General features: G+C 47.2%; 1 protein-coding gene across 1 annotated transcript; it reads left to right on the top strand.

Annotated features, from left to right (window-relative positions):
* Positions 1 to 8,500: 8,500 nt before the first annotated feature.
* On the top strand, positions 8,501 to 23,217 carry LOC130493046 (E3 ubiquitin-protein ligase TRIM7-like). Its single transcript, XM_056866825.1, has 8 exons — positions 8,501 to 8,887; positions 10,175 to 10,339; positions 12,607 to 12,702; positions 13,745 to 13,975; positions 15,268 to 15,290; positions 17,816 to 17,934; positions 19,154 to 19,186; positions 22,700 to 23,217. The coding sequence occupies exons 1-8, from the start codon at positions 8,501 to 8,503 to the stop codon at positions 23,215 to 23,217; spliced, it is 1,572 nt and encodes a 523-aa protein (XP_056722803.1).
* The last annotated feature ends 906 nt before the right edge of the window (positions 23,218 to 24,123 follow it).

A 24,123-nucleotide genomic window follows, 5' to 3' on the forward strand; every position in this document is an offset into this window, starting at 1 on the left:
AAACCTGCCCCCCCTCCAGGCAAGCGGCACCCCTCGGGAAAAGAGGGGATGCTGATTCAGGCGCAGGCGAGCGGGCCGTCCTAGTAGCGGTCCCTGCTGAGAAATCGTCGGAGACCGCTCGGACGGAGAGCAGCTGAGAAGCGGGCGCCATTTTCTTCTACCGGCAGCCGGGACAAGCAGCGGGGATTCTCTGATTTAATCACATCAAGTAACTTCAATCTAGTGAATCTTACTAAATTTCACAACTGAGGTGTCCAACAGTCATTTATTGGGAGGGGGAAAGCATCCTTTTGACTTGCTATAACTCTACTAACAGGATCTGAACTGAAACTTGGCTTTTTGCCAGCCATTGCGCAGTTTAAAATCCAGCTGTGCCAACTACTGAAATCACTCATAAAAGGTTCTGTGAGCTGGGAAATAGTTGGCATGAAATAAATTTTGAATAAAGTGATTATCAAGAATCACTCTCTAAGGTCTGGAATATAAATCAAGTTCCAGGTTTTAACACAGATTTCTAAGTTGATGTATTGAACAGTGAAAGCCACACACCCCTCTTTGTGGATTACAAATTGCAGCCAACCTAGGACTAATGGGAGATAAAGATAAGAAAGAAAAGCACTCTAAAGAGTATCTTAAGGACTCCAAACAATTGCAAATACAGCAGTCTTCTCAACAAACAAGGAGAACTTCAGTCCCAAACATAAATTTAACACCAGTGACTTCACCCTCCTTAATGGTTACTTCTGTTACAGCCAAAATGGGACCAAAGCCAAAAATGGAGGACACTCTCAGTTCTCTTCATGAAATGATGGCAAAAACACTTCAAGAGGTGACAGCTATAAAAGGGGAACTGTGCCAAAATACAGTGGCCATCTCTGCCTTAAGAGATTCAATTACCTCTCTGACTGTAAGACAAGACAAGGTGGAGATTAAGCTTCAGAAATGCTCACAAGACAACAAAGAAACAAAAAAAGTGGACACTTTGGAGGTTTCGGTACAAGCATTCCAAGAAAGAGGAAAAAAGAGAAGCTCATATTCAATGTTGGAGCTTTAAGTTAAAGAGAATTGCATTCGCAGTCTGAAAGAGAAAGCTGAAGGAGGAGACCTAAAAAGTTTCTTAAAAGTACATCTGGCAGATTTTTTGCAGGAGGAAGAAGAACTCATTGAAGGAATGATTGTAACAACCTGCAGGATCAACTCAGCCTTTGCAACCAGAAATAATGTCCCAAGAGATTGTTTGGTTCAACTTTTCTTTAGAGGCCATCGAGATCTTATTCTGAACAAACACTACAAGAATCCACTCACAATAGATGGCAACCCGTTGAGAATAATGAAGGAGATTCCTGCAAGGCTACTTAGAAAAAGAAAAGACATCTCAGAGATCGCGGAAAGGCTGAAGTTCAACAGGATTCAACACAGATCGGAGTATCCACAAGGTATTTCCTTCTTCTTCAAGGCCAAAAGATACAAATTTACAGATACTCTTAAAGCGGAACAATTTCTAATACGATATGATAAGGATCTTCTTAAACCAACAAGACAACAACCTTCAAAGGATCTTCCAGAAGAGGCCAAATCTGCACAAGCAAGTGGAGGGATACAACCAACAGAACTGACAGAGGAAGAGTCTTTATCAGATGATAAAGAAGGCTGAATTACTTCAGTTAGAACCAAAATGAAAATACGGGGGGGGGGGGAGGGAAGGTGGTTTTTAATAAAGATTTCATTTAAAAATTGGGAAAGGTAAAAATGGAAATAACTGAATATTAAAATGCTGCAGGTATTGTCGTGGAATGTTAATGGTTTGAATTCTCCCAATAAGAGGAGGAAGGTATTTTATTATTTACAAAAAACTAAACCCAATATTTTCTGTCTACAGGAAACCCATATTTTGCCAAAGGACATAATAAGACTTGAACAGCCAAAATTAGGAAAACTTTTTACATCATGTAATGAAAAGAAAAAAGTTAATGGAATAGCTATGTATGTTCCTTTGGTAATGGAACCAAAGATTGTATATATTGATAATGAAGGTAGAATCTTATTGATAGAAATCACATTTGGATGCCAAAAAATATTGTTGGTGGGCATCTATGCTCCAAATATAAATCAAAAGATGTTTTTTAACAAATTGGCGCTAATATTAGCTTAACGTGCTACAGATAAAATGATATGGAAGGGAGATTTTAATGGGGTAATAGAACCAAAGTTGGATAGATCTACCCAAAAAAAGGGGGGGAAATGTGAGGGTAAACTACCGGGTATTTTTAATGATATTATAGAACAATGGAAAATGTTTGATATCTGGAGATTGTCAAATGGGAATAAAAAGGGATTTACATATTTTTCATCCAGGCATTCTACTTACTCAAGAATTGATATGATATGGCTCTCTAAAGGATTAATGACTATATCAGACAATGCGGAGATCTTACCTAGGGTGTTATCAGATCACAATGTTACAATAAGAGTTAAGATAGGAGAAACAGACCGTGCTCAATAAATATCTATTAAAAAATAAAAAGATCGTAGACAAATTAAAGATAGATATACAAAACTATTTTAATGAAAATGTAGTCATGGGAATATCTGATGAGATGGTTTGGGATGCTGGTAAAGCAGTATTTAGAGGACTTTTGATTCAACAAAATAAAAGATGGTTTAAAATGAAGGAGACACAAAAAATATTTTACAAGAAATTAGAGAAGAGGAGAAAAAAAAAGAAACACATGACAAATTACTTAAACAGGACCAGGTTAATAATTTGAAAAAGCTACAACAGCAATATGAATTTTTAATTACATCAGAAATTGAAAAAAAGTAATGTTTAATAGACAAAGATTTTTTTGAACATGCTAATAAACCGGGTAAGTTGTTGGCTTGGCAGCTCAAACATAAACAAAAGAAGTTACCAATTTTAAGGATAAAAAAGAGGGCAAAATAATAAATAAACAAAAGATTATGGAAACATTTGTAGAATATTATACAAATTTATATAGAAGAAATCCGGTATCAGATAAGGAATTGGATATTTATTTGAAACAATTTGATTGGGAAGAAATATCACAAGAAAATAGGGATTGATTAGATTCTGTGATAACCCCGGAGGAATTGAAAGATGCAACTGGTAAGAGTAAGTTAAATAAATCTCCAGGCTTGGATGGATTTACAGCATTTTATTATAAAACCTTTGAAGAGCAATTGTCTCCATATTTATTAAAAGTCATGAATTCTTGTTTGCAGAAAGGATCTATGCCCCAGACCTGGAAACAAGCAAATATAGTATTAATACCAAAACCAAACTCAGACTTGTTAGAAGTTAAAAACTATAGACCTATTTCATTATTGAATAATGATTATAAACTTTTTGTTGATATTTTAGCTACTAGGTTAAAAACGGTTTTGAATGATTTTATACATGAAGATCAGGCCGGTTTTTTACCAGGTAGAATGATTAGTCAAAATGTTAGAACAATAATAGATTTGTTAGAATATGTAGAATGTACCACAACTCCAGTAGCGATGATTTTTTTAGATGCAGAGAAAGCGTTTGATAATGTTAATTGGAGATTTATGAAAAAAATATTAGAACATATGGGTATGGGAGTTGGCTTTAAGACAGCTATTGAGAGTATATATACTCAACAAACAGCTAGACCAGTGGTCGGCAAACTCATTAGTCAACAGAGCCAAATATCAACAGTACAACGATTGAGATTTCTTTTGAGAGCCAAATTTCTTAAACTTAAAACTATATAGGTAGGTACACTGTTTATTAACTTAATAAACTTTAATTAAAGTTTTAAGTCTTAATTAAACTATAGGTACACTGAATAAAACTTGATATCATACTTAATAATGATCTTATTTATCGATAAAAATTAAATTGTAAGTCCCTGCCATTTCCATCCTCGTCTGGAGGCCTGGTCTACTGCCATAAAAGCCTATTGGTAGACCTGGCCTCCGGCTGAGTCCCATTGGGAGGCCAGGTCTACCCATTGGCTTTCTTGGCAGTAGACCTAGCCTCCGGAGGCCCATAGAAGCCAATTGGTAGACCTGGCCTCTGAAGGGGGTCCAGGTCTACCGCCAAGAAAGCCAGTGGGTAGACATGGCCTCTGAGGAGGGGAAAAAGTCCCCCTCCAGAGACCAGGTCTACCCATTGGCTTCTATGGGTCTCTGGAGGCCAGGTCTACCCAGTGGCGTGGGGGTAGACCTGGCCTCCGCGGGGCTCAGGCACGCACGGGGGTGTGACCGGTCGGTCAGGTGACGGGTCCCCTCTCTCCTCGCGCCTCTCTCCTCGCGCATGCGTGGACGCCCGCCCGCTCTGCCCAGGCCCGCCGCAAGGGCAAGCAGCTCGGGAAGGCAGGGCAAGGCAGTGCCTGGCCGCGGAGCTCTGCCTCCAGGCCGCTCCGGTTGGGGCCGCTGGTGCACAGCGCGGAGGGGGGGCACCGGGAGCCGCCGTCCCTGTTTGCCAAGCGGGGAGGGGAGACTCCAGCAGGGAAGCGGTGGCTCCAGCCCTCTCAGGAGGAGAAGGGAGACCCTGCCCCGCCCACCCCAAGGCGATCCCTTTGCAAGTCCCCCCCCGAAGAAGTGCAAAGGAGAGCTCGCGGTCTTCCTCTCCGCCCCCCCCCAGGGAAGGAGCTTTGGCGGCGAGGGGGAAGGGGGATCCAGCTCCTGCGCAACTTCCTCAGGAGTAAGGAATCTCCCGGGGTGGAGGAGGAAGGAGATCCCCCCAGGGGAAAAAGGGGGGAGCCCGAACCCAGGGTGTGTGTGAAGTCCCCCCCCCCCCCGAGGTCAGCCTGGGGCTCCCCGACAACGAGTTGGCAATGCGGGTTGAAATTAAATCAAAAGGGTTTCCTTCTAGACATTAGGAAGAATTTTCTAACAGAGCAGTTCCTCAGTGGAACAGGCTTCCTCGGGAGGTGGTAAGCTCTCCTTCCCTGGAGGTTTTTAAGAAGAGGTTAGATGGCCATCTGTCAGCAAAGCTGATTCTGTGACCTTAGGCAGATGATGAGAGGGAGGGCATCTTGGCCATCTTCTGGTCACTAGGGGTGTGGAGGGGGGAGGTAGTTGTGAATTTCCTGCATTGTGCAGGGGGTTGGACTTGATGGCCCTGGTGGTCCCTTCCAACTTTATGATTCTATGATCTTGTCACAAGTTTTCTCCTAGATAGGTTAGGTAGGCCCTGTCCCGGATGAGCCAGACTAGCCCAGTCTCATCAGATCTTGGAAGCTAAGCAGGGTTGGCCCTGGTTAGTACTTGGATGGGAGACCACCAAGAAGAAGAAGAGTTGGTTTTTACCTGCCGACTTTCTCTGCCACTTAAGGGAGACTCAAACCAGCTTACAATTGCCTTCCCCTCCCCACAACAGACACCCTGTGTGGTAGGTGGGGCTGAGAGAGTGTGACTAACCCAAGGAAACCCAGCTGCCTTCGTGTGTAGGAGCGGGGAAACAAATCTAGTTCACCAGATTAGCCTCTCCTCATTGTGGAGGAGTGGGGAATCAAACCCGGTTCTCCAGATCAGACTCCACTGCTCCAAATCACGGCTCTTCACCACTACATCATGCTGCCTCTCCAGGGTCATGACACGAGGTGGGCAATGCCAAACCACCTCTGAAGGCCCCTTGCCTTGAAAACACCACAGGGCCATGAGTCAGCTGTGCCTTGAGGCAGAAAAAAAATGTGCACGAGAGAGAAGGAAAGTGCATGGGAATTTTTTTCATAATTTCTCCCACAAATCTGCTCTTTCTTGAGCACCGATAGACCACCCTCCAATGCACGTTGCTCCTCTTTCATGAGTACACCCACTGATTTTTTGTCTTGTGCTATAGCAATAATTCACAATGGGACTGCAACCGTGAATCATCAGTATAAGCTAAGTTCTCTTCTCAAGCCCTGCTCTCTGTGCCCGGGCCTGCAGAGGTGTGGTGGGTGGAGACTACAGACTGGTTTATGTTTTGGAGAGCTGCTTAAATTTTTTCGAGAGACTTGGAAGATTCCAGCCACAAAATGGCAGCTTGGTAGGTGGAGCCAGTCACAGAATGAAATGGAGGCTGAAGTTGGTTCCCAGTTCCCTATTCACATTTCCTAGTTCCTTATTTGTGAGTCCAAAAACAAATATTGGGGGTAATTTTAAAGCTCTGTACCCTAAAATAAGGCTTGGCCCACCACATATCCTACACCCCCACATTCAAGGGGCCTGGCCCTCCAAGTGTTTCCCGGTCAAATGCCCAATTTTTTTGCTACCTGCTCCAAAGTGGAGTGCCCTGAGGACAAATGCACTTGCAGAAAGTGGGGGGGAGGGGGAGCTGCACCCCAAAACAATCTGGACCACCACGAGTCACACATCTCCAGAGTCTGTCCCTTTAAGAAGATATGCAGTGGTGCCTGGTCCAAACACTGGTTCTGGCACCACGAGCTTTTGTTTAGGTTGCTCCAAGAAGCTTAGATTAAGAAGGTTTGAATAAAAAACTGGAATAGCTGCATTCCAAAATAAGGCACAGACCACCATATAGCCTCGACCCCCACATCCAGGGGTCTCTGCACACCAAGTGGACCTATGCTGTTTCCTGGTCCATTTGGAGGGCTGAGTCACCTGAATGTGGAGTGTAGGATATGTGGTGGTCCAAATCTTATTTTGGGGGTGCAGAGCTTTCAGATTATCCTCAGTGTTTGTGAATAAGGAACTATTGGTGCCAGAGGAGAGGTGGGTGTGGTTTCTGAGCTGTTCGGGATGTGTCTGTGTGAAAATCTAGCTTTAGGAGAGCGCATTAGAAGCACATGGTTCTGCTGGGAGGGGCTCATGGTTGAGTGGGGTGAGTCAGCCGCCTGCTGTTGTCTGGGGGTACAGCCACAGCTATCCAGGGTTTTGCAGAGTGCACCACAAGTATGATCACCTACCCACTGAGTGGAAATCATGGGTGTGAGCCCAATGCATGAAGCTCTTGGCTCTCAGAGGGCAGGTTCATTCCCTTGAGGCTAGGATTTGCTGACCTGGAGAAGCAGATGCAGGGAGAGATTTGGGGAAGAGACATTCAGGGACTTACCAGAACAGTTCTACTGTGCTATTGTGGAGGGTCTCATGGTTGGAGGGTATCAGTGTGAGGAGGATGGATGTGATACCTTAGAAGGAACCTCTTCCTTGGGTGATGGACCAATGTCCTCTCAGACTGAGGATACTCTTCTGCGGTTGGGGGGAGGTGGGTTTTGATAGTAGAACCCTCCATTTCTATTTAGGGTCTGTCATTCTACTCTGTCAACACTACTCCCAGGGGCAGTCATTCCAGGTCCAAACCATGTCTTCTGCTTCCAGGGGCTGTCATTCCCCTGTGGGGACCCAGGATACTGGCGGAGGTGGGGGATGGGTTGTCAGCCCCAGGCTGGAAAACCTCTGGAGATTTGGGGATGGAGCCTGGGGAGGACAGGGACCTCTGTGGGGGTACAATGCCATAGAGTGCACCCTTCAAAGCATCCATTTTCTCCAGGGAAACTGATCTCTGTAGTCTTGAGATGAGCAGTAATTCAGGGAGATCCCCAGGCCCCATCTGGAGGCTGGCATCCCTGGGCCTCATTCTAGTCTCTGAGCACTTATCCTACTCCCAGGGGCTGTCATTCCACTTGGAGGGCTGTCATTCCACTCCTAGAGCAGTGTCGCACGGACTAAAGACCTTCCTTCAAAACCAATTTTGCATTTTCATTGCAACTTCTGCCTGCTGTCTTATATTCCAATGAGCCAATGCAAGGCAATTGTCATTCCAGGCCCCCATTGTAGCCAGTGGGCATGCCAGTATCTCCCTTTGGTCCCCTTGGGCAATACTATGTCATTCGTTCCAGTACATCCCTTCCCAGGCTAGGGAGTGAGCGCTGATCTCTGCCCCAGACCCGGGAAGCATCTCTCTCCGGCGCTAGGAACATCCCATTTCAAAACCTTGGGATTTTTCAACCCCCTGGGATTCCTTCCATTGGAGGCGGGCGCTTGCAAATACGAGGCCAAAGGAGACGCTACCAAGGTTTGCCTTCCGTCCCAGGCCCTTTCTCTAGAGCAGTGGTTCCCAACCTTTTTTTGACTAGGGACCACTAGGACTTTTTTGTTCGGTGCAGGGACCCCAAGGTTCAAAATAAAAATTCCGGGAATTTGAAAATAAACTTTAATCATAACTGTTAGTTAAACATTAAACTTAGAATTATATTTGAATATATATATTTTATAATAGAGAACTTTTAATTGAAAATATTAATTTATTATGAGTTTATAACTTTGTTTCGCAGACCTTAATTTAGTTCTCGCGGACCCCTGGGGGTCCACGGACCCCTGGTTGGGAACCAGTGCTCTAGAGGGTTTTGTGCTTTTCTTTTTGCAGGTAAGCCCAGCTCTATCGTCAGGCCGTTGATGCCACATATGAGAGTCCCTCGTTTGCAGGAAGGGGAACGCCCCGTCGCTGCTTTGGAAAGCGTGAAAACGAAACGGACTACTCTCCCTTCCCTTCCTCGAAGCAGCCATGGCGGCTGGAGGTGCCGTCCAGGAGCTCTGCGAGGAAGCCTCTTGCTCCATCTGCCTCGACTATTTCAGGGATCCCGTCATGATCGTTGAGTGCGGCCACAATTTCTGCCGCGCCTGCCTGACCCGCAGCTGGGGGGCGCCGGGGGCCGAGGCTTCCTGCCCTCAATGCAGAGGGCGAGCTCGGAAGAGGAACCTCCGGCCCAACCAGCAGCTGGCAAACTTTGTGGAAATAATCCAGAAACTCAGTCTGCAAGAGGGAAAGGGGGCAGAAGGCGAGGGGGGCGTCTGCGAGAAGCACCAGGAGCCCCTGAAGTTTTTCTGCGTGGAAGACGAAGCCCCCCTCTGCGTGGTCTGCAGCAGATCCGAGGAGCACCAAGACCACCAGGTGATTCCTCTGGAGGAGGCTTTGCAAGAAAAGAGGGTGGAGGAGACTTTCTTGCATCCTTGTGTGTGGCTTAACATTTCCTTTTGGCCAAAGCTCTCTCAAGCTTGTGGTCGTTCCTGCTTGCTGGCTTGTTACTATTGATATAAAATATGAATATATGATATTATATTATTTCCCCCAGCCACAAATGGGCTCGCAAAGCAGCTGCTAGTAATAAACGGATCAAAAAAGGCGCTTGAGGAGGGGGTTTTCCGTCATAATGGAAAGGAGGGCCTGGCTGCCGCTCCTTCTCTTCCTCACCCCATCCCACTAGGAGACCATCCTTTGTGGGACAGGGTAAAGGCCAGAGCAGCCCAGAACAGGCATTAAACAAATAATAGTACCACAAAAAAAAAAAAAAAAAAAAAACCAGTGGCTGCTTTCAAGACACTCTAGAACAATATTTTAGAGATTCAAAACGGAGAAAGAGTTTATTAACCCTTTCCAGGCCAAAATTCCCCCAGAACATGCATCTTTCCTTTTTTTTAAAAAGTGTCTAGCTACTTTTGTTGCAAATATGTTTTCCCCTTATATCTCTACAATGAAAAGGGAACAGTGAGACTACACTTGCCAGTAGGAAATAATGACACCACTCTTGCCAATAAGGAACAGTGAGACCACACTTGCCAACTGGGAACAATGACACTACGCTTGCCAATAGGGGATGAAGAAATGAAGGAAATCGCACTTGCCCATAGACAATAGGCGAAGGAATGATGGAAGGCAGGCTTGAAGGAAGGAACACCTGAGGTTCCTTCCATGATGCTGGCCCAATGGTGTTGTCTCAGAAGTGTCACCCACAGCTCCATGGTGTCAGGAACCGTCTGGGCAGGCCTCCCCTCATAAGCAAGTGACCCCTGACTTACATCATCACCACGCTCATTGTTAGATGCCTCAGGCACCCTCTCCACCAGGCGGACACCGTGCAGCCAGGGTGCCTATCTGACCTGTTCACCATGGCCCTGACCAGAGCATTTCTGGCTTGGAGGAGCCTCTCTGTCTGGTGCCCTCTTCTATCCATGGGCTGGCTTCGGGAGCTGTGTACTCAGGGGATGGAAGGTTGGATCTCCCTCATGGACACCAGCCCCACCGCCCCACCCCAGTATTTTTGGTGCTAGAGAGGATCCGGGAGCCTCTGTGCCCCAGGACTGCAGCTGACGCAGGGGGTCATTTATCTATTGCCTTTCAGTGGGGTCCATCCCCACTCTCAGGCTCATATAAATCCCATTTCCTTGTTTTTGGTATCAGGCAGTCGTGGTTGGTAGAAGAGAGAGAGTTTGCCAGAAGCACCAGGAGCCGCTGAAGCTCTTCTGCAAGGACGACAAAGCTCTCATCTGTGTGGTCTGTGACCGATCCAAGGAGCACAGAAATCATGAAACCCTTCCTCTTGAGGAGGCCTCCCAAGAGTACAAGGTAGGAAATCTACATGGTGGAGGTTGGTGGGGAAGAGCCGTGGATCCTTCCCTTCTCTTTGGTCTCTTTGTGGGGAACGGTCTCCAGTTTCTGCCTCAGCTTCTGGGCCCAAATTGGGGAGTGAAAACACCTCTTTGCTGCCTCCTTCCTGGTTTAGTGGCTCCCAAGATCATTACCTCCTTGCCCCTGCTAAGGCTAAAGTGGGGAGATTGACTGACTTCCTGTCTGGCTGTGTTGACGTCTGGGCAGCCCATTGTACAGTTGAGCTACAAGGGGGCAGCTGCCTGACTCTCAGTTTTAAACACACACACACACACACACACACACACACACACACACGGCTTTCTCAACTTCAATGACTGTCCTTGAGTTGCTGTTTGCCTGGGCGGGGGGGAATGTGTGCAGATTTGGTATCTGTCTGTGTCCCCTACTTGCAGGTAGTAGCTGTGAGGCAGCAGTTTAAATCAGAAGAAGACCTTTTGGGGGGCAGGAGAGCGACGCATGAAGCTGCCTTATTCAGAGTCAGACCCTTGGTCTGTGCAGGTCCCCTCTGACTGGCAGCAGCTCTTCTCCAGGTAGAGAGGTCTTTCGCCTCAACTGCTACCCATTCATTTCAAGCCGGGGATTGAACTAAGGATTTTCTGCTTCCCAAGCAGATACTCTGAGGGCCACTGAGCTATGGCCCTTCCACTGCACCATGGCACTACCAGGAATCCTCCCTTTCCCACAGCTGTGATTGCTTCCACACGAGCTTTCCCTGCATTGGTATTCTCTTTCTTGGAAGAACATACCCAAAGAGGGTTTGGGAAAGCGTAGAATGGAAGGTACACATTTCCTCCACCATCCCCAATCCAGTCCCCTTCCACCTAGCTCAGGGGTGGGGAACCTTTTTCCCCCCAAGGGCCATTTCGATATTTATAACATCATTCGCGGGCCATACAAAATTATCAACTTGAAAATTAGCCGACCAAGCCCCAAGCAGGCAGCTGCCCCAGATGACCCCCCCCCTGGTGCGGGCAAGCAGGCAGGCATCCAACCAGTGGTGCACTCGCCCACCTGGTGGCACAGGATGGTCTGTTGCACCAGCCAGGTGTAGCCATCCAACCGCATGCCGGAGTTGCTCCTGCTCTGCATGGTTGGGGCTGGATTCTACAGCCAGCTCCTGCTACCTCTGCCTGCAGGGATGAAATGATTGAGGACATACTGGCTAAGAAATTCCCCCGTGCACATTCTGGCCATGCCCCTTTTAACCCCTCCATTGTTGCCACTTCTGCCCCCAGCCCTCTTGTAGTACAGAGAGAATATGTTTCTCCATGGCCCGGGTGAGAAACACAGTTTCTTGGGCGTTCCTAGCAGCTCCAAAGCTAATGACTCTTCTGCAAGGGTGGGGGGGAAAGTTCCTTTTCTCGGCAAAACAAACTCACATCTGCCTTGAATAGAGGCTATTCCTGTCCATGGGAGGGGGCAGATCACCAGTCTTAGATCCTTCTGAGCTAGAGATCTGGCCAGACCAAATGATTTCGTGGGCCTTAAATGGCCCCCAGGCCTGACGTTCCCCACCCCTGACCTAGGAGCACCCCCCCACATGCACATACCTCCCAAGAGCTTTTTGCCATTTATGTCACTACTGGGTATATTACTGGAATGTTAACAGAATATAGTGATATACAGTTGAGCTGCAAGGGGGCAGCTGCCTGACTCTCAGTTTTAACCCCCCCCCACACACGCACAGCTTTCTCAACTTCAATGACTATCCTTGAGTTGCTGTTCGCCTGGGGGCAGGGGGAATGTGAGCAGATTTGGTACCTGTCTGTTTCTCCCACTTGCACACAGTAGCTGTGAGGCAGCAGTTTAAATCATAAGAGCTTTTGGGGGCGGGAGAGGTACACATGAAGCTGCCTTGTTCTGAGTCCGGTCCGGAGTCCGGTCCGGAGTGTCCAGGTCCACACTGACTGCCATTGGCTCTTCTCCAGGTGGAGGTCTTTCGCATCAACTGCTACCCATTCACTTCAACTGGAGAAGCCAGGGATTGAATAATTTTCAATGCAAAAAACCCTCCTGTGGTGGGCTCAAGGGTGGAATGGGTGGGTAGCAGAATTGGCACTATGAATGTCTTCGCATTCTTGGTGGGTATCAGAGGCGAATGGGGTGCCACGTAGGGCAGTTATATCTAGTTTGGCCCTTAATAACAGTTATGCATCTCTTATGTTTTATAATAAACTTCTAAAAAAGGAACCAGTCTCAGTTTCGGGTCTCTCCTCCCCCAGGATCAGTTCTGCAACCGTCTGGAGATGCTGAAGAAGGAGAGGGAAAGAATTGTGGCGTGTAAAGCAGATGTAGTGAAGGAAAGCCAAGACTTGCTCGTAAGTGTCACTATGGCTTTGAAGTAAACAGTTCTAGGACTAGTATGGGTGGGTGGGGGGAGAATGGAGTACAAATAGCAGAAAAGTCAACCCCTCGAGGCAACCCCCCCTTTCCAGTTTGGAAATTCAGTGCCCAGATGGTCAGTATTCAAGCAGACCAGGAGCCCCCAAAGATAGACTTAACATTGCAATGCTAAGCAGAGTTATACCCAGGCAGTGGGGCTAAGGATGCTGCAGAACTGCCCTCCTGGTGCCGCAAGAATGGGCTGCCCTGGTTGTTCACCTAGATCTAGAACCCCCTTTTTTCTTAAGTGTTTTTGTTCTTGAATCAGCTGACTTTCCAATGTGCTCTGTGCTGTGGGATAAATTCTGAGTAGATGAACGTATGTGTCAATTCCCCATTTGTGTGCCTGCACCAACACTGCAAGCCAGAAGAAGTCCCTGAAAAGAGACGAGGGTGTGTCCCACCCACCCACCCCGAGAAATGCTGGGTAGAAATGCTGATAGATACTCCACTGATCCTGAACTGGGCCAAGGGTTGTTCAGCCATTGCTGATTCTAAGGCGGAAGGGGGAGAAGTGCTTGAGATACTCAGTGGCGTGTCGATCTTTTCCCCAATGAATTTTTTTCTTTCCCAGAATGCAGCCAGGGAGACCAAATGAGGGGAAGGAACTTCTTAGATCTTTTCTCCGCAGTGATATTTTTACTCAAACATCATACCTTTCGCCTGTTGTGAAGTGGGGGGGGGGTGTCAGCATATGGAGGGTGTTTTGTTGGGGAAACAAATGGACTCAAGAAGCCCCTTCTATTCTCTGGGTCTTCTGCTGCAGACATCGTCCTCTGTGGCTGAAAGAACCTCTCCAGGAGTTGGAGTGAGATGTACTTTGGCCCTCAGGATGGGTTCATGGAATTATTTCCTTTTCCCAGCCAAATGCTGATGTGATCACTGTGAAAGGCCTAAGTGCCCTTTCGACAGGAGTCCTCTGAAGAGCCTCTTCTCACTGCAAAGACCTGACCTGATTTCCTTCTCTTTCCATTCCAGAAGCAAGCTACAGGAGAGAAGCAAGAGACGGCAGCCAAGTTCAGGCAACTATACTCATTTCTGGAGGAGCAAGAGAAACTTCTGCTGGCCCGGATGGAAGAGGTGGAGAAGGAGGTGGCAAGAAACAGGGATCAGCACCTGACTGAACTCTCTGAAAAACTCTCCTCTCTGGACAGCCTCATCTGGGAGATGGAGGAGAAATGTCAGCAGCCAGCCAGTGAACTCCTGCAGGTAAGAGTGTGGCAGGAACAGCCCAGGCTCCCCTTTGGGAGAAGGCTGCCCCAAACCCTTTCTGTGCCTCCTTCGCTTGGGCAGAAAGCAAATGAGCCCAGTTTGTGTTGCTAGCAAGTTTTCATCTCTGTGCATGGGCTGCTTTCCCCTCTTACCCTCCCTGATAGACTGAGGCCACGTGGCTTCCATCTCAGAAGCAGAAGTGTGTTTGTGTGTCAATCAACAGTCTGGGGAACGACATTCAAGTCACACCAGGTAGCTCTTTCCCGACCACCAGGAACGAGGGTCATAGGCGAGATTTTCACAGCCAGATTTAAAAGGAGGATGTGTATATTGAGGTGAACGTAGCTCATACTTGTTGCGTGCAGTTTGGTGCACAAAAATGAATGCACACACACAACGGCAGCAACCAGTGGTAGGGGAGTAGCATCCACACACCCGTTAGTGGCACTGCTGTGCTAGCTGCTGCTGCCAACCTGTCACTTATGTGCAGTTGCAATGGCATTTGTGCCCAGACCCCACCTTTCCCTGCTGAGCCATATTACAATGCTGCAAGGAAAAGGGGGAAAGCCCTTTAAAGGGCTGAAAGGTGACAGAGTTTGGCTCTTCTCCTCTCAGCCCCTGTGGGCCCAGCATCCCCCGCCCCCATCAGAGGGCTTTTCTCAAGCTTTAAAGAAAAGGGCCATGGCTAGATTGTTCTAGTGTTGTAGCATTATAATGATATGTTGCACTAATATTTGGCTTTTAATTTAAAAGCAATAAAGTGCAGGCTGCACATTTCCAATTATAACTCTGCAACAAGGACTTTATTTACACAAAAATTAAAGCAGGGGTCCACCATGTTGTTTCAATTCTTCTGTAATCTAGCATTTTTTTAATCCTGGGAAATGCTCTCCAGTGGCAAGAAGGGAAATAACAGTGACACAGTGATGCAAGGAATGTTGCTGGGCATGCCTCTGCATCCATAAATGGCCACGGGAGCTACTTGGAGGGCTTCCTGCCTTCCCATGTGAGGAAAATCCCTTTTGTGAAAGTAGCCGCTGTTGAATCACCAAAGGAGATCACCAACTCTCCTCTGAAATGTCTCCACTTTGTCTGCTAATGTTAACCTCACAAAGGTTTTCTCCCACTTTATGGAGATGCACCCCAGGCTTTGAGTGGAGTCTGCTAGCTGGACACTAGAGAAGGGCCAGAGTGCAGAATTTTCCAGGGTCTGAGGGGTCTTCCTGGTGTGGCCTTTTAGTAACCATTGAGGTCTCCCTTCTTTCTCTTTCTCTGCCATTTTTTTTTAGGATGCCAGAAGTACCTTGCAGAGGTAAGTGGATCTTTCTCAAGAACCTTCTTTATGCTGGGAAGGGTGTGGGTACACTGTGAAGGTCCTTCAGGATGGTGGCTGAGGGACAAGTCGGTTGTAATTGGGATCATGGATCCCCATCCATCTGTCAGTGGCAAACAGCTTAAACACAGAGCCTCATCAACAGGAAATCATGAAGTAGTATTGGGGGGGGGGTCTGTTTTGACACCTAGCTGGAAAATCTCTAGAAGAGGGGTCCCCAACCTTTTTGAGGCTGCAGGCATCTTTGGAATTCTGCCCTGGTGTGGTGGGCGCAGTCACAGAATGGCTGGCACAAAATGGGTGCTGTAGGAGGCAGAGCCAGCCACAAAATGTTGCAGCTTCTCTTCACACAGAGAAGATCTTTTTGTTGTGGCAGCAGCTGTTTTGAAAGCAACATTTAAAAAACTACCCCAGGAAATACAGGGTTTGAGTCTCCTCAGCTACATTCGTTCCATAAAATGGCAGTTCCATAAAATGGAAACTTTATTTGGCCGAAATAATGCCTTGGTTGGCATCGGGACTGACTATGGGCATTTTAGAGGTGAACAGGGATATGACCACCCAACCCAATTCGATGTGCTCGTTTGTTAAGGAGGGTAGGGTGAGGCTACACATGAGGAACCATGAGCTGGTGTGTGCCATGTTTCCATCAGTGTTCCTGAATCCACCTAGCACTTAAATGTGCTGCTCCTACTCAGATTACTTCCTGGCTGTTTCCACACTGGCTGCCATGTGGTAACAACAGGGCTTCTGAAATAAAGCATTTGTTATGCTGAGCAACCCATGATGGGGAACACACAGCTGGTGGTCAGAAAATTTGCACCTCTTCTTTAAGTCTCCCCAGGTAGTTTCAGAGGAAGAAGTAACATTATTGGGGTTGAAGTTTCCACGCCTCCCACCTAGGGTTGCCAACCTTCAGGTACTAGCTGATGATCTCCTGCTATTACAACTGTTCTCCAGCCAATAGAGATCAGTTCCCCTGGAGAAAATGGCTGCTTTGGCAATTGGACTCTATGGCATTGAAGTCCCTCCCCTCCCCAAACCCCATCCTCCTCAGGCTCCACCCCCAAAACCTCCTGCCTGTGGCAAGGAGGAACCTGGCAACCCTACTCCCACCAGGGGCAAATGATTAAAAGAAACAAAAGGAAGGACACTTCCATATGGTGATGTCATGTGACCTGTTTCCTTCCACCGTCTCTCAGCCTCACTCTTGGGAACATAAGTAGAGCCAGGTGGATGAGACCAGTGGTCAGCTTGGTCCAGCATCCTGTTTCACACAGTGGCCAAGGGTTGCCCCTACCTGGCCAACAAACAAGGCGTAGAGGTTGAGGCCCTCCCCTGCTGATGCCTCCTAGCAGTGTTATTCAGAGGTTGGCTGCCCCTGGCTATGGTCACCAGGTCTTCTAGCTGCTGATGGACCCCTGCTCCATGAATCTGCCTAGTCCCCTTTTAAAGCTTTCTCTGTTCATGGCCATCACTACCTCAATCTACAGTGAATTCTCAACTTCATTCAGTGCCCCTGAGTTCTGGTATTATGGAAGAGGGATAAAAAGACATGAAGGCACTGAACCTAATTCTGCCCTCTATTTTATCCTCATAACATCCCTATCTGAGAGAAAGAGGGACTGGTCTAAGTTCACCCAGGGAGCTATATAGCTGCATGTGGGATTGAACCAGGGTCCTACAATCCTAGTCACCGGACACAAGAAGCTGCCGTACATTGAATCAGACCATTGGTCTGTCAGAGTTCGTATTGTCTACTCAGAGCAGCAGTGGCTCTCCAGGGTCTCTGGTAGAGGTCTGTCACGCCACCTCCTACCTGATCCTTTGACCTGGAGATGCCAGGGATTGAACCCAGGACCTTCTGCATGCCAAGCAGATGCTCTACCACTGAGCTGCAGCCCCTCCCTTAACTCTAAAGTCCAGAACTCCAACCACCCAGCTTTCTTTTTTTTCTGCTAGACATTTGCAAGGCAGATCTGGGCAGGGGGTGTGGGGTTGGTATTTTGAAGGCGAAACTTGGTGTTTGCTTTTTTCAGAGTTGGGTCTGGGTTCCCCTCAGCCACTCAAGAACTTTTGGTAATAAAGCAGAGCCTGTAGGGCCTTGAAATGCCTCTGCAGGGGAGGAAGGGCTCCTGCCTCCCCCCAGCCATTTTTCGTGTCCAGACAACCCTGGGGAGGGGAGTTACTTTCCCCCCAGCACAGTTTCTGCATGGGAAAATGGCTGGTGGGGTTACAGGAGCCCTTCCTCCCCCTGTGGTGGTTTTCTGAGCCCAAACGGCCTTTGTTTCATTTTTTAATGATTCCCTGTGTGGCTTTGGGGTCTCAGGAGCTACAGTGAGGTGGACGTTGCTCTCTGAAGAACCTCCCATCTTGCTCTGCATTCAGCCTCAGCCTCTGTCTCTCGGCCTTCTGCCAATTCCTTCCTCTGTTTCTCCGATCTGCCTGGGGCGTGGCGGGATTGAGAATTAGATGGATGGTACCTTGACATGATTTTTCTCAAGGTATGAAGAAAAAGAGGTGTTTGAGGATCCAGTGGCTTTTCTTCTTGCACAGAAGGGGTGCATCTTGGACTTCTCCGATCTAAATCTCTTTTTGGAGGGCATCAAGAATCAATTCAAAGGTAATGAAGAAACACTGCAGGGATTTCAGACTCTGCATTAGCTTGGACCAGATGTCTTTTAGGCTGCTTATATTGAGGTCCCCAACCTTTTTGAGCCCATGGCCCCCTTTGGAATTCAGACGCAGCCACAAACTAGCTTCCACTGGAAGTGGAGCCAGCCACAAAATGGATGCTGCATCTTAACCTTCAGTCACACAGGGAAAATCCTTCTGCTTTTGGTGGCAGAAGCTTGAAAGCAACATTTTTATAAAGCTGTTCAGCCAGTCAGAAGCCTTGCTTGGCAAAAGTTCCACCTCGCTCTGGCCTCTTCATTAAATACTTGATGGACACCAATAAAGGGATTGGTGGCCGCCTTGCTGGGGACCCCTGCCTTATATCATTAGCAGACCCAGGAATATGAGGAGTGTGCATACCAATTAGGTAGTTCACTGCTCTCTAGTTATTTGTGTCTGTGGACTGGCAGACTGGGAGGCAGTGGTGGAACCTAAAATGAAAGGGAAGGGGAGGAAACTGTCCCTTAAGGCATCCTCATTTAATGGCAACCCCCCCATCCAATCCCTTTCAGGAACACCTACCCCCATTCTCATTGCAGCATTTCTATGGCTAAATTGGACCTATCAAAACTTGAGCATGACGTAGCTGAGCCCACAGAGTGGTCTCAAGGCTCAGATAGTGCCCATAGAAATCAGTGGGTTTAGAAGGACATAATTCTGCTTAGGATGGCACTGTTCTAGCACTCTTTGGAAGGATCCTAAGTAGACCCTTGGGCCGCAGGCCTTAGCATACTTTCTATGAAGTGAATCTCCAGTCACTCAAAGTGACTAGTAGAAATAAATGTGAATATTTCCACATAAATAACATTTGGAAATTTCCACCCAGAAGTAGGTGTTACTTAACCTTTCAGCCAAAACTCAGAAGAAATATGTACGCATGTGCCATCAAGTCACGAACAACTTATGGCAACTCCAGAAAGAGGTTTTCAAGGCAAGTGAGAAGCAGAGATTTCTTTGCCGTTTCCTTAATCTGCAGAATCTTCTTTGGTCTCCCGTCCAAGTACCACCCCTTCCAATATTTCAAGATCTGATGAGTCGGGGCTATACCATGACATCTTCCCTCCCGGAGAGAAAAAGAGACCATATTATTTACTGAGGTTTTTGTCACATGATTGGTGATAGGCACAAGGATCTGCTGCTCACTTTCGTTTCTTTTGCTTCCTCAGAAACTCTGAATTCTGGACTTGACCTGCAGAAAGGTAAATCTTTCTTCATGCACCGTTCAGTTATTTCTTAACTCAAAAGCTTCACCTTACAATTTGTGTTCTGCTTAGTGATTTTCCAGAGATAACATTACTGGATGTTCTTGGTTTGTTCCTCAACCTCTCTCCCTGCCTCAACCAGTTCCTTTTTGTTCTGAGGAGGAGGTCTGTCAGGGTGAGGATGAAAGGTGAACTCTGAGGGGATGAACTGCCTCCTTTCACCTACCTGCCGCCATACTGAAATGATGGGAGAAGGGTTTCTGGGCATCAGCCCTTGAGGGCCTTTCAGAATCCTCCCCATGAGAGGCCCAGACCAGGTCGGGAATCCCATTTCTCTCAGTGGATTTCCTACCTGCTTTCCGGGTTTCCCTCAGCTTCAAGGTGCTATAAATTGTGTATTTGATCCACAGTTTTTTTTTAAAAAGCTGCCTTTGTGGAATGGCAGTATATAAAGGCAGACGTCCAGCCTGCCCTGGTGCCATTTTCCAGTTGTTCACACATAATTTGTGTTTGATGTTTGGGAGAAGAAGGGGAACTACGTGCCTGTCACTCACAAGCCTCCTCTTTAGCACTTCCGCCTCCCCGTCTGTCACTTGGATGCACACTTCTGGGCAAAAGGAGGCCGTCTCCTGAGTGTATTTTAGAGTGAATTCAGACAGACGAAAGGCAGATATTTCCAGGTCGGATGCTGGCTTAGCTCTGTTTTGCTCCCTTCTTCGTAGGGTCAGTTGTTGGCTGATTTAAATGAATACGTTTTCAAACAGCATTGATGGTATATCGCAACATATCAATCCTTTACCACAGCTTTCAGTAAATTTGCAGAACTCCTGGATATTAGATCTATGTGTGTGTTCAGGGCAGCAAAGTTTCTTTCAAACCAGTTCTGCCTCATTGAAAAGTTACCTCTGTTTAAAAAAAAAATTACCCTTTGGTGCTGCCAAATTTGCAAGTATCAGAGTAGCATTTTCAAGGCTCTGCAAAAAGTCTTTGTATTCTTCTGCCAAAGGTGGCTGTTGCGATATCTGTTTTTCCAGCCCAGGGTAGGTCATGCTTGAAGTATGATAACTCTGTGATGGTAACTCTAGTGCAGAAGGGCAGCTCTTTTCAAATTGCCACCGAGGACACCACAAGAGGGCTTAGTTTTTGCAGTGGTTTCCCCCCCAGCTTCCTCAACACATTTGTGCACCTGCTGGGGTTTACCAGGTTTTCTCCTATCTTTCTTAAACCTGGTTTGCAGGAAAGCTTGGATGGCTGCTATGTGGGTGGGAAAATTCAGATTTCCCCAACTATGGCAGCCATTTTCCTGACCTTGTAGGTTATCCGGGCTGTGTGACCGTGGTCTTGGCATTTTCTTTCCTGACGTTTCGCCAGCAGCTGTGGCAGGCGTCTTCAGAGGAGTAACACTGAAGGACAGTGTCTCTCAGTGTTGAGTGTGTAGGAAGAGTAATATATAGTCAGAAGGGGGTTGGGTTTGAGCTGAGTTATTGTCCTGTAAAGTATTATAACTTTATAATAACTCGGGACAATAACTCAGCTCAAATAATAATAACTCAGAGGACAATAACTGTAAAGTATTATAACTTTATAATAACTCAGGGGACAATAACTCAGCTCAAATAATAATAACTCAGGACAATAACTCAGCTCAAACCCAACCCCCTTCTGACTATATATTACTCTTCCTACACACTTGACACTGAGAGACACTGTCCTTCATTGTTACTCCTCTGAAGATGCCCACCACAGCTGCTGGCGAAACGTCAGGAAAGAAAATACCAAGACCACGGTCACACAGCCCGGATAACCTACAAGAACCAATGAACTCTGACCGTGAAAGCCTTCGACAATATTTTCCTGACCCTTTCCTTGTGGTGATCATTACCTTGCCTCAGCTCTGGGGGGATTTTCAGTTTTTTAAAAATAGGCAATTGTATTATCATTACATAGATATGTTTCACCAATATGCATACCTGGTTCTCTGAATTCCCAGACTTCATTAAAAAGTAAGTCTCTAGGCCACTGGTTCCCAACCAGGGGTCCGTGGACCCCCAGGGGTCCCCGAGAACTAAATTAAGGTCCACGAAACAAAGTTATAAACCCATAATAAATTAATATTTTCAATTAAAAGTTCTCTATTATAAAATATATATATTCAAATATTATTCTAAATTTAATGTTTAACTAACAGTTATGATTAAAGTTTATTTTCAAATTCTCAGAATTTTTATTTTGAACCTTGGGGTCCCTGCACCGAACAAAAAATCCTAGTGGTCCCTGGTCAAAAAAAGGTTGGGAACCACTGCTCTAGGCCTTTCTGTTGTGACAATATACAGGGAAAGGCATCGCTAGAATGAGATGGAGTGGGGCGGGTGCTGCTGGGTTGGGTAGAAATATCATTCTTGGGATCCAGGAAAAACTTGTACAGCTGTAGTGGTCCATGCAAAATCTCAAAACAAGAGCAAAATCAATAAAATACCTTCATTATTTATTAATTAAATTGGCACAAAACGTTGTGTAAGCTTTCAAGCACAGCAGAGGTCTTCATCAGGCTGGCTGTTGCAACCTTTAAAAATACAGAAGAGTGAAAGGCAGATTGTGCAGGCTGTGAAGTGAGGGTCTGATCTCGCAGGCATCCTCTGAGGAGTGCAGGCAGGACATCAGCTCCACTTTATTGCTGACGTAACGTTACCTTACAGCAGATTCCCTGAGAAGCTGCATTCAGTCCAATCTTTGTTCTTTCACTGGAATATAGAAACCACCCCAAGTCCATCCAAAAGTGTCCCAAATGCCAATTGAGAAACGCATCTCCCTGGCAAGCTGAAAGCAATGGGAACCCCCTTCCAGTCTCTGTGTTGTGTTCAGGGTCAATTAAAGCCAAATTCAGTGGTATTCCCTGTTTTGAGATGTGTTCAACCCATTCTGTGCCTCTGCTCATTTTTCATGTGATTTGGGTTTGTATGTAAATACTCATGATTTCTTAGGGGGCGGGGAATCCTGTGACTGAAATATCCATGATTCTCTTCTCTCTCGAGGCTCTCTGCTTGGGACAGGATTTGGGAAGAAATGGGTTGGGTTACTGTGGGTGTTTATTGTGGATTTTACCTGCCTTTTCCTGAAGCACACAGGAAGACTTAGGATTGCCAGGTCCCTCTTTGCCAATTATGGGAGGTTTTGGGGGCGTGGTGTGAGGAGGGCGGGGTTTGGGGAGGGGCTTCAGTGCCATAGAGTCCAATTGCCGAAGCTGCCATTTTCTCCAGGGGAACTGATCTCTATCTGCTGGGGATCAGTTGTAATAGCAGGAAATCTCCAGCTACTACCTGGAAGTTGGCAACCCAAGAAAGATTGATCTGCCTTTTAGCAGGTCAGGAGGAGGCAGGAGAGAGTCTGTGAAATCCAGGAGAGGGTTATGAAGAGGTGGGAGCAGGAGGAGGACGCAGAACAGGGCAGAGGGGGAGAAATCTCCCGGCTGAAAACGCTTCTCTTCTTGTCTCCTCATTTCCCCCCCAACAGCAAATGTGACTCTGGATCCGGACACGGCCCATCCCCAACTCTTCCTGTCTGAGGATCGGAAGAGCGTGAGATGGGGAGAAAAAGCTCAATCTCTGCCCAGCAACCCTGAGAGATTTGAAAACTGTTACACTGTTCTGGGCCGTGAGGGATTCACAGCAGGCAGCCATTTCTGGGAAGTCCTTGTGGGAAGTGAGGAAGGATGGGCTGTGGGGGTGGCCAGAAAGTCCGTGAGGAGGAAGGGATGGATCACCCTTAGTCCTGAGAAAGGGATCTGGGCTGTGGGGAAGTGGGGGGGCTGCTACTGGGCTGCCTTAAAAGGCCAATTCCTTCCCCTGTCCCTGACCGGGGAGCCCAAGAGGATCCGAGTCTGCCTGAACTACGCTGGGGGCCGAGTGGCCTTTTTCGACGCTGATCGGGGATCCCTGATCCACGAGTTCTCTGGAGCCTCCTTCTCTGGAGAGACCCTCCTGCCCTACTTTCGGGTGTGGGGAAAAGCCCAACTCAAAATCTCTCCTTAAGACCCTTCTCTTCACACCAGGAGCATCAATGAGGCCTCTCCGGGCTAAAAAACCCCAAAACTGACTGGAGTAAAAATGGAGACATTTTCCCAACATTCCCTTTTTAAAATTTGTATCTCATTTCTTAAAGCAACTGTGACACATTTCAGTTCATAAAGAATAACCGGCTTGTTGTCAAGGAGAGCTGTGAATAGTCCGTGTTCCCCCCACCCCCCTGCCATTCTTCTCCGGCCTCCATTCCTCTCAAGCACAAGAGGAACAACCAAAGACCGCGGAGAGGAAGAAAGAGGCCATAACAAGTTTAAGTTAATATTTTGGCCTTTCTCTTTTCTGTGCTTCACTGGGAAGCAGCACCTGTGAGGAAATTGCGTCTCCCTGTCAAGGCTGCTCCATGCATCGCAGTTGTGGTTCAGTTATACCACTGGTTGCAAAGATGTTGTTGCTCTTATGATAAAGTTACGTTACCTTGAAAACTGGGCTGCCTTGAATTTTTTATTGGGGGGGGGGAGGGTATATTGTGACCGCCGGACAACCACAAGGGTGGTTTCATTTATTGGCTTGAGGCCCCCCCCCCCCAGTGCTCCAGTTGGAAAGAAATTCAGGAGGGGGGTTTGCATAGCCAGGGTCCTGCTGGGTTAATGGTTTCTATTTCCTGTTTTTTGTGTCTCTCTTCAAATCATGATAAACCCTTTTCATCCACACGGATGTCTCGCTCTCCTTTAATTGGGTTTCCAACAAACTGGGTGCTCCTACTTTGTTCTCACCACAACCCTGTGAGGGAAGTTGGGCCAAGAGTTACTGAGCTTCATTGCTGGGGTTGCCAGCTGTGGCCTGGGAAATTCCTGGAGATTTTGGGTGCAGAGCTGGGGAGGGTGGGGTTTGTGCAGGAGAGGGACCTGAGGGGGC

Source organism: Euleptes europaea, unplaced genomic scaffold, assembly GCF_029931775.1.
Source record: "Euleptes europaea isolate rEulEur1 unplaced genomic scaffold, rEulEur1.hap1 H_7, whole genome shotgun sequence".
In the NCBI taxonomy this organism is placed as follows: Eukaryota; Metazoa; Chordata; class Lepidosauria; order Squamata; family Sphaerodactylidae; genus Euleptes; species Euleptes europaea.